We start from the raw sequence: 10,703 nt of genomic DNA on the forward strand, positions 1-10,703 counted from the left end.
ATGCACTTTGAACCACCAGCTTAATCAAGACCTTCCTCTCCCTCTATTTTCCATTTGCTAAAATATTCACTGCACTAGTGATAATTTTCCTGTTTCTATTTGTTACCGTTTCTAAGATGGTAAAATCTCATAGATTTATAAAATTTGACTCCACCTCCACCCCCTGGTGATAGTTATGCCCTTAGGCAGCACCGAATCCCTCTGTTCCTTCTTCTCCGACACCCCTTCCCATCCCTGGGAAAGATCCCATCTTCTCTTAGGCCCGTCTGACTCACTCAGACATGCTCAGTCCTCCCATAGACACCAGGGATAGGAGGCTGTGGTCCCTGCCGGCTGGCCCTGGGCCTTCTGAGGGCTGTGTGTGTCAGTGTGCATAAAACGGGCGACCAGAATCATCCCCATACGTCAGATGTGCTGGGCTCAGCAGCCCAGAGTGAGACTCGGTATGATTTTGCTCGTAGCCTGAAAATTATCTTAGTGTTAATAGAGGCCCAAGTTATGTTGGATTGGATCACACTTGAGTCGTGGACTTTTGCAACTCAAGATGTTTTCCAGACGAATTGCTACCAAGCTACCTCCCCATCCTGTGCCATCCCACCCTCCCAATAAGACTAAACACTAGACCCTGCATGTGATTAGAGGTTTGTTCTCTTTGGGAACAGAGGACTTCTCCACAAAATAAATAATTAAACCAGACAGATTTTGCACCTGGTAAGACATTAATCTCAATTTTATTTGCTTTTACTTGAGGTGCAGTGCTTACCTTGACAACCTGAAGCCTAACATTTGTTTCCTTTGGGAAAATGACTTCCGTAGCCTACGTGTAACTTACTTCCTTTATTGAGGCCAGTATCCTTTAATTAGGTCATTTATTATAGGTGATGTATTATGTTGCCTGTTTTCCTGAAAAGCTGTAATTGACTGGAAGCCATTTCTGTTTAGTGCGTGAAAACTGCTCAGATGGCTCAGAAACTCAAACTACAATAGTGCTTATCATTAGACAGACTGTACTTTCTGATGCATCTGAGCACAGTAAAACCTCAGACTGTCGGATCCCACTCATGTGGAATTGCGATCCTCAGCTACCATTTGGCCATGCACAGGTGAGCTGAAAGGTTAACGGGGGGAGTCCTATGCATGCACCGTGTTCACTGCATTTGCAGGAGCTCCCTCGTGGTCCTGGCTCTGCCCCTCTCAGCGGCCCGTGCCCTCCACTTCCTCTCTGTGCAGCTGAGCCGCACTCCCCGCCTCTCAGGGACTGGTCTCTGCCTGGAACCCATGCTCAACTTCCTGCCTCTGTGCTTGGGTTTTGAGGAAACTCCGAGGGCTGCTCCTGAGACCCCACTTCTGCCACCAGAGCAACCTCCTTTGTGTCAGAAGAGGCCCCTCTGCTGCTGCAGGGGTGCACTCAGCACCAGGGTGAAAATTAGCCCTTCCTATGGCCAGGTCTGTAGCCGAGGGAGATGCAGTCACAGTTGGAACTTACACAGCTTTGTAGTATAGAAACCACACTACTCAACAACGGAAGCCCCGGAGGCATCATTTCTTGGAGCCACGTGTGGAGGTCAGTGTCCCCCCCCCACAGCCCTGCGGCCACTGACATCCTTTTCTGCCCTCTGTCCAGGCCCCGCTCAGCACCACCCCTCCTCGCTGGTGCTGCCTACCAGCCCCCTACCTCCATCTTTGTTGAGTAAAACATGAAATTGTTTCTGAGGAGAAAGGCATTCAATCTGAAATTGAATCTTATATTTTAAAATGTTATTTTTTAAAATCTTTATTGTTGAAAGTATTACATATGTGCCCCTTTCCCCCCATTGACCTCTTCCAGCCCCCATTGTCTGTGTTCATGGGTTATGCAGACAAGTTCATTGGTTGATCTCTTTCCTCCCTCCCTTCCCTCTGAGGTTCCACAGTCTGTTCGATGCTTCTATTGAAATTGAATCTTATATTTTAAAATGTTATTTTTTTAAATCTTTATTGTTGAAAGTATTACATATGTGCCCCTTTCCCCCCATTGACCTCTTCCAGCCCCCATTGTCTGTGTTCATGGGTTATGCAGACAAGTTCATTGGTTGATCTCTTTCCTCCCTCCCTTCCCTCTGAGGTTCCACAGTCTGTTCGATGCTTCTATGTCTCTGGATCTATTTTTGTTCATGTTGTTCATTAGAGTCCACATATGAGTGAGATGATATGATACTTAATCTTTCTCTGGCTTACTTCGCTTAGCACAGTGGTCGGCAAACTCATTAGTCAACAGAGCCAAATATCAACAGTACAACGATTGAAATTTCTTTTGAGAGCCAAATTTTTTAAACTTAAACTATATAGGTAGGTACATTGTTATTAACTTAATTAGGGTACTCCTAAGGCTTAGGAAGAGCCACACTCAAGGGGCCAAAGAGCCGCATGTGGCTCGCGAGCCGCAGTTTGCCGACCACGGGCTTAGCATAATGCTCTCCAGTTCCATCCATGCTGTTGCAAATGGTAACAGTTTTCTTTTTTACAGCAGCATAGTATTCCAATGTGTATATGTACCACAGCTTTTTAATCTACTCATCTGCTGATGGGCACTTAGGCTGTTTCCAGATCTTAGCTATTATAAATTGTGCTACTAAAGAGCATAGGGGTGCATATATCCTTTCTGATTGGTGTTTCCGATTTCTTGGGATATATTCCTAGAAGTGGGATCACAGGGTCAAATGGCAGTTCCGTTTTTAATATTTTCCATAGTGTTTTCCACAAAGGCTGCTCCAGTCTTCCCTTTTCTCCACGTCCTCACCAGCACTTGTTTGTTGATGGTAGCCAGGTGTGAGATGGTACCTCATTGTCATTTTGATTTGTATCTCTTGGATGATTAGTGACTTTGAGCATGTTTTCATATGCTTCTTGGCCTTCTGTATGTCCACTTTGGAGAAGTGTCTATTTAGCTTCTTTTGTTAAGTTGTATGAGTTCGATTTATATTTTGGAGATTAACCCCTTATTGGATATCATTGGCAAATACGTTCTCCCATGCAGTGGGCTCTTGTTTTGTTGATGGTTTCTTATGCTGTGCAGAAGCTTTTTATTTTGATGTAGTCCCATTTGTTAAAGTTGTGTGTGCTTAAGTAAAATTTGCTGTGTAGTCTCTGCATTGGGCGAGGCCTTTAATCTCCCTAAACTGTTTCCTCATCTTTAAAGTGTGGGTAGTAATTGAACCTCCCATGAGATAATCTTTGTGAAGAGCTTAGATAGTGCCTGGCATACAGTAGTCACTCAATTAAATAACTATTGTTTCCAGAAGGCTTTGCTGATATACATTTCTGCATATCTTAATTTTGGCATATTATAGGCTGTGTGGTCTCAAATTTAGGACTATAATTACATTCCTAGCCCTCTATGCCAATTTGAATTGTAGTTTTAAGAAATGTAACATAGTTACCATAGCACTCTTAGAAGAGGTTTGTGCATTTGGCCTGTGATGCGGAAAACTTAAGAAATACTGGTTTGAAATGTATTCAGTTTCTAGATGAGTCTCACATCACCCAAATTTATGACTAATCACAAAACAGTTACGAAAGGGCACTATGTTTGTGACCACCTGCTATTAATAGTCTAGATAAAGGCTTTGTTTCCTGGCTGTGAGACTGTATTTCATTCTCTGGTTTTGGTTACAGAAGACACGCAAGTGAGAACCCTAGAACCGTGTGCTGTCATCTTAAAGTGACACTGAGGGTACCTCTGAGGCCTCTGGGAGATATGCAGTTAAACTAAATAATGGAACACCTATTTATAGTAACTAATTAAAGATATCTATAAAGCAGGAAAATCATGAACAGTAAGTGGTAAACAGCAAACCATTCTGTGGAGTCCCATTAAATTGCCATTTGAACGCACTAGTGGCAGAGATTTGATTATAGTCCTGTTGTCTGCCAAAGCCAGTCCTTACCTGTCACCCTTTGCAGGTGGCCCCAAGTTTTATCTGTGCAGGATGCACATTGGGAGGCAATTGAAAACAAATAACAAGCATAAAGGAAGAAAGAAGGGATGGTACTAAGGATGTAAGTATGGCAAAGGAAAAGTCAAACTATAGAGCAGTGATGGCGAACCTATGACACGCGAACTCATTTTTTTGGTTGATTTTTCTTTGTTAAATGGCATTTAAATATATAAAATAAATATCAAAAATATAAATCTTTGTTTTACTATGGTTGCAAATATCAAAAATTTCTATATGTGACACGGCACCAGAGTTAAGTTAGGGTTTTTCAAAATGCTGACACGCCAAGCTCAAAAGGTTCGCCATCACTGCTATAGAAGAATCATCGAGTAATGGAATAAATATAGAGCCTGAGAAAAGGGGAAAATCATGAGCAAAGAGACTAAGAAAGAAGGAACGACAATAGTATAAGTAGAACAGTTGGTGGGAAGCAGATTAAATATAAGGAGGAAAAACAGAACAAAACATTAAAGTAGGAATGTTGACATTTATAACAATGGAGCAGTTGACACCACATCATCTTGAAATCATTGGCTATATGGACATTTGGCAGTGTCTGCAGACATTTTGATTGTCTCAACTGAGTCGTTGCTACTACTCTCCAGGGATGCTGCTAAGTATCCTCAGATGCACGGGATAGCTTGACAAGATTAGTGGTTGTCGAGGGATGGGAATGGTGTGACTGTGGAGTCAGCACCAGGGAGATCTTTGTGGTGATGGGTTAGCCCTGTGTGTGGATTTCAGTGGTGGTTACATGAATCTACACATGGGCTAAAGTGATGGAGGACTGTACACACACATTGTATTAGTGTCAGCCCCTGGCTTGGATACTGTTGTACTACAGATGTAAGCATTGGGGGAAATGTGGGTACACGAGACCTCTCTGTACTGTATTTGCATCCTGTGAGTTTATATGTATTTCAGAATATAAAGGTTAAGAAAAACCAAAGGAAAAAACAAGATTGGCCAAATTACTAGAAGATGTAATACACCTCTGTTCAGATTTTTAAATGAAAAGGACTGAAAAGGCAGCACAATCTTGGTAAACTCATTATTAAAACTGACCTATTCTAATGCCGTGCCAGTAAGAAATGCACATGCCCCCTTGGAGGAATGAAAATATTTCTATTGCAGCAGACCTATGTTGTCAAACCGTGACAATAAGCCAGGTCATATCTAACATGTTTCATCGCATGTTTTGTTACAGGGACAAGCGGATCTTTTAAAATACGCTAAGAACGAGACTTTGGAGAACTTGAAACAAATCCATTTTGCTGCTGTTTCGTGTGGACTGAATAAACCAGGGACAGAAAATGCCGACGTGCAGAAGCCACGCCGGAGTCTGGAAGTCATACCTGAAAAAGCCAGCGATGAGCCTGGAGAGTGAGGGCACTTCCTCGTCGTCATCATGGAGGTGATAGCTCTGGACCAACCGTAGTCAGGTGGAGCAGTCGCTTTGCACTCACTGATGAAAATAATATTTGGGATTTTAAAGCACAACTGGAATAGCTAATTGCAGTCTCTTAAAACTGTGAATGTATGTAGCAATCCGGCGTGTGAAGGCAAATAAACTCTTTAATAAGAAATGATATTCCTGGCCAAAGTATGCTATATTTGTATACAAAGACACCGTCACTCCGTTCCAGTGTGAACCACCGACTATTCACTCTAGTTCCATTGAGAAAGAAAACACTTTCTTAAGATGGAAATGGATTGTATTGTCAAATTAGTATTTATTGGAGAAAGACGTAATCTACGCATTTTACATGTGTGATTACCAGAGTCTCTGGGTTATAGATGATTTTGGTGGAATGCCTGCTGAGCCATAATTACTAAGGAGAATGTAAGTGGACAGATCCCCTGAATCCCCAGGGACCTTGGAGCACCATCCAATACAAGGAGAACGTGCAATTGGACTGAAGCTCCCCAGCTGGAGACATGTGCTGGGTATAATATATATGCTGTAAAAGCAACCAATCTGGAAGCAACACATTGTAAATAGTTTTTCATTGTATGAAGTAGTGTTCACATTAAAAATGATGTTTTATGATATTTCTCCAATAGCAGTACATGCATTTAATGAAATTTTAACTTTTAAAAATTGTATTTCAAATATTCTGCTCTTAAGAGTAAGCCATTACTTGGTAAACAGCTTTGTCAAGAATGGGTTGCTTGTCTGGCTTGACACTGGCTTATAGTGAGGTGCTCACAACGTCACACAGTGGCAGCTGCCTGACTGTAAAGTGGGCTGAGACACCCCCTTCCGCTTCTTAATTCACACCAGAGAGAGTTCGCCCCGAAATGCAAATGGTAAGTTCAAGGCCAGAGGAGATGTAGCTTCCCTAAGGTCAGCTGAGTTGTTAACCCAAGCTTTTATTTTCCAAATCAGTGAAACTTGGTGCTATTTTTGAAAAAAATAACAAACCCTGCAGCCTAATTACTGCTTCTCTCAAATCAAAATGGCTTCCAAATTTTGGAAGAGTAAAAGATGTGTCTAAATCTTCAACAACCCAACCCCTTTTTGATTTGCCCATTTTCTTTTCAGTGGTACAGGTATGTGAGCAGGTAAGTGTTGTAACCTTTAACTTGGCATCTCACAGTCATTTCCTCAATCAGGGGGATGCTCAGGCTGAACATATCTAAGTTATTTCTGCCCAACTCCCAAATATTCTCCTAAAAAACCATTCCTTTGCTCAGTTGTTGTCCTTTGCATTCTAATGTGCTTGAGTTAAGGTTGCAAACAGTTCTCTCTTGCAAAGAAAACATTGTAAACACGCTCTGGCTTGAACCTGCGGAGGCCTTAAAACCCCTACTGGTCAAACAAAAGTGAGACACCTACCTCTGGGTTCATAAATTGTGGTAACCGTGGAGTAGCATGCTGGCTTCCTGCCGTCATTACATTCCTCAAGTGGGGGAACACCCGTGTGAGTTACTGTAAATGCAAATAATGCCCCCGTCATCAGTCACACTGTACGCACACACAGTGCGTCACTCCTAACTAGGACCAATGTCTAACGGGAACTGGGAACTACATGACCACCACTGGGAAAGCTGCCGAGAACACAGGAAAACAAAGGGCCGGGCAAAATGCACGGAGACGACAGCAAACAGCTGGTCAGTGCAGTGGGAAATGACGTGGGCAACGTGTGAATGGAGCCCTGACAGCTTCCAGCAGCCGTGCCCATGCCCCATCCAGGGAGGAAGTCCTGAGGCCTCTCTGACACACGAAGAACTTGCACCTCCTCTCTGCCTCTTTAGCCATATTTCAGGTGTTGGCCTGTTTTCTGCTTTTAGCAGCTATGGCTTCTGAATAGAGGGGCAGAAAGCCTCTAACCCCCCAATTGCTTACCTCCTCCATTTCAGGGGTGTGTGTGTGGCCCAGGAGCCGGGCCGGGTAGAGTTCCTCTCAGGACGCGTGTCCTACCGCCTAGAAAGGGTGCTGTCCATCTGCGTGGAGTTGGCAGGTCATCCAGCTCTGTCTTCATGATGTGGCCCGATTTCGTATATTGAATACTTGGAATTCGCTGAATCTTTAATCAAGGACTTAAAAAATCATAAATGCAAATGTCAGTGTAGTCACCGCGTAGCTTCCCTGTACCTACCCAGCCCGAGCTAGGCATCTCTCTGCCATTTCAGTCTGAGCTAAGGTTTGATGTGAGCAGACCTCACTTGTGCCATGAGTTGGAAGAATTTTCTGTTGTGCATGACAGTGGGACCCTGTTGGGATTGCATGCCAAGCCCTGTGTTCAAGGCATTCTGCCTGTTACTTCATTATTTCATCCTCTCTACACCCAGCACGGTATGTCCTTGATATTACAGGTGACGAGATGATGACCTTAGCCAAGGTCACAGAATGCTCAGGTCAGGATTTGAACCCAGATCTGTCTTCTCCAAAGCCTATGCTCCCAAGCACTATATCCATACTCCTCTGCATTCCAAATACATATTTCTCATCTAAACTACAGGTGGGTAGAGGTCATAAGGAATAATGAGGTAAATGGCCTTTTATTCTCTTACCTTGAACACGAGCCCCCTGGAAGCCACTGAAATGTATTCACTCTGACAGTATTGAGCACATTTTAGGCACCAAAGATTCACCACAAACAAAAATAGCATGTTTTCAACACCCACAGAGCTCACAATTCAGTTGGGAAGGAAGAGACATCAATCTAACTGATCCTAAAGATACATGGACCATGACAACCATGGGAAGTGCTGCAAAGGGGCTCCTGGTGTTCCTGTCCTGGCTGAGCAGAGAGGGGAAGTGATCGTAATGTTCCTAACCGGCCTTGTTTCTCTCACTTCAGAAGGACTGAAAGATGCTTCTTTCCTTCAGGGGACCTTTTGAAGGACTGAGTAAGATAGTGTCTGTAAGGCACTAGGTCCAGTGCCTGGCTCACAGTGGACTCACTGTATTATTCCCATTAGTTATTCTCCAAAGGAGGGTCCCTGAGAGTGTAATGGGGGCCTCACCCTCCTGGGAAGATGGACTAGATACCTATTGCTCCTAAACACAACCCCCAACACTTAAACCAGGAATTTACTGCCTCTCATGGTTCTGTGTGGCTGGGCTCACCTCAGTGGTTCTTCTTGGGTTGTTGTGCAGTTGCTGGCAGCAGGGACTACGGGCGTCCCCTTTGGCTGGACATGTGAGATGGCTCCCTCCTGTGGCTGTTGATCAGAGTGTCTGCACGTGGTCTCTCCTTGCGGCTTGGACTCTTCTAGCAGGCACTGGGTTCCAAGAGGGAGTCGGCATCCCCGATGACCCATAAGGGACCCGCAAGTCTTCCCCAGCCTCTCCTCGGAAGGCCCAGGTCACCTCTCCTGCATTCCTTTGTTCAAGCAAGTCACTAAGTCCACCCAGGCTCCGGGGGTAGAGAACGTGACTCCTCCTCTTGATGGGTTCGTGGCAAGGTCATGCTGCAGAATGGGACATGGGAGAGGAGATATTGTTAAAACCACCTTTGGAAAATACAACCTGCCATGGAGGTCCCCCTGAGAAAGTGGGCTTTTAGCTGAGACCTGAAGGCAAAAATGGTGAGGGAGGGTGAAGCCAGGGAGGCAATTTAGGCAGAGAAAGCAGCAGGTTGCAAACCCCATAGTGGGAGGCAGGGTGGCGTGCTTGAGGACTAAAGGAAGGACACTGAGCCCGGAATGATGAGAGAGGGAGGGAGGGAGGTGCCGAGTGAGGTGGCGAGGGCGCTGGAGCCCATCGCAAGGGCTCTCTAGGCTGCCTCCTCAAGGATTTGGTCTCATTTTTCTAGAAGGTTAGTGCCAAACATTTAGTTTTATTATATCTAATCCACTTTTTATTGGTTTCACTTAATTACAAAAGAAACATATGCTCCTTGTTGCCAAAAAGGTCAAGTGCTGAAGAAGGTAAATTAAAAAGTGCTCATGCCCCTCACACTGCCCCTCCCGCTCCCCTGGGAAGTGGCTTGCATGGCCCCTCTGCACATCACGTGTTCAGGTGCCACCAACATTGCCCTCCTCTCTGAGAAGTTCCAGCTTTTATTGTAAGAAAAGGCATAGCTCTCTTTAAGGATCACAGGAATCAAATAATTGAGTATTGAAGGAGCAGAGCTGTGGCCAGGAAGGTGACAAACAGCAATTCAATTTTATGAACTAGAATAATTTTGTGTTTCATCAGAGCCATGGATGTTAGGTAGAAGAAAATAGGGATTAACAATGACTTTTGTTTATGACTATTAGAATTTACAAGAACAAATATCTTCCCTTTAAAAAGATTTTTTTAGCCCTACCAGTTTGGCTCAGTGGATAGAGCGTCGGCCTGCCGACTGAAAGGTCCCAGGTTCGATTCCGGTCAAGGGCATGTACCTTGGTTGCGGGCACATCCCCAGTAGGAGGTGTGCAGGAGGCAGCTAATCGATGTTTCTCTCTCATCAATGTTTCTAACTCTCTATCCCTCTCCCTTCCTCTCTGTATAAAATCAATAAAATATATATTTTAAAAAAAACTTTAAAAAATAAAAAGATTTGTTTTAAAACAAAATAATCATAAAAATCCTGTGGAAATGGACTTCTGTGGCCCTCGAGATGACAGGTTGAGATGAGCATTCTGAACATACAAGAAAATATATAGATGATAAATATTCAAAGTGTAAAGGAGGTGTGATAGGAAGAGTAAAAACCCCGTTCCATCTTCCCCAGCCAAGAATTTATGCTGGATCATTTCTGGTTTTGATTCTTCTGATAATTGTCACCCAAACTCAAGACCAACGCTGTCCAGTGGAACTTCTGATGATGAAGGAAACATCTATATCTGTGCTATTCAATGCAATAGCCACTAGGCACACTATTAATTTGCATATTAATTAATAAAATTTTAATTAAAAAATTCAGTTCCTCAGTCACACTAGCCACGTTTCAATAAGTCAATAGCCGCATGTGGCTAGTGGCTACCGTAATGGTCAGAGCAGCTACAGACAGGCTGGTCCCTGCCTCTGCCTGACCCCCTTTAGGAAGACCCGTGACTGCACCCTGGGGAAAATGCAACCATGGCTCATTCCACTGCTCCTTCCCTTTGCTTTCCCTCCATCCCCAAGCCCTGCTTGGAGCATTTTCATTTTAGTTCTGTTGGTTTACCTTTATAGCTTTTAGTAACCTATTTAAAACTCTTTCCTGATACATCAGTTGTTGACTGTAATACTTTGATCCACCACGTTTGATCAGCCCATTAGTGTTCCCCACGTTCTCTCCACGATTC

At 43.9% G+C, this 10,703-nt stretch overlaps 1 protein-coding gene across 3 annotated transcripts in view; it reads left to right on the forward strand.

Moving 5' to 3' along the window:
* PLCL2 (phospholipase C-like 2) overlaps nt 1-10,703 on the forward strand; it is a 175,062-nt gene that overhangs the window by 157,027 nt on the left and 7,332 nt on the right. Inside the window, exon 6 of one of the 3 annotated variants that reach the window (XM_005863631.2) lies at nt 5,185-6,040. The exons of 1 other annotated variant lie outside the window; for it this stretch is intronic. In XM_005863631.2, the coding sequence (XP_005863693.1) occupies nt 5,185-5,364 (180 nt within the window). In that variant the 3' untranslated portion in view covers nt 5,365-6,040. Of the gene's footprint in view, nt 1-3,942; nt 4,017-5,184; nt 6,041-10,703 lie in introns of those variants that run through there. One more of the 3 variants, XM_014537561.1, reaches the window with a different exon arrangement.

Source organism: Myotis brandtii, unplaced genomic scaffold, assembly GCF_000412655.1.
Source record: "Myotis brandtii unplaced genomic scaffold, ASM41265v1 scaffold18, whole genome shotgun sequence".
NCBI lineage: Eukaryota > Metazoa > Chordata > Mammalia > Chiroptera > Vespertilionidae > Myotis > Myotis brandtii.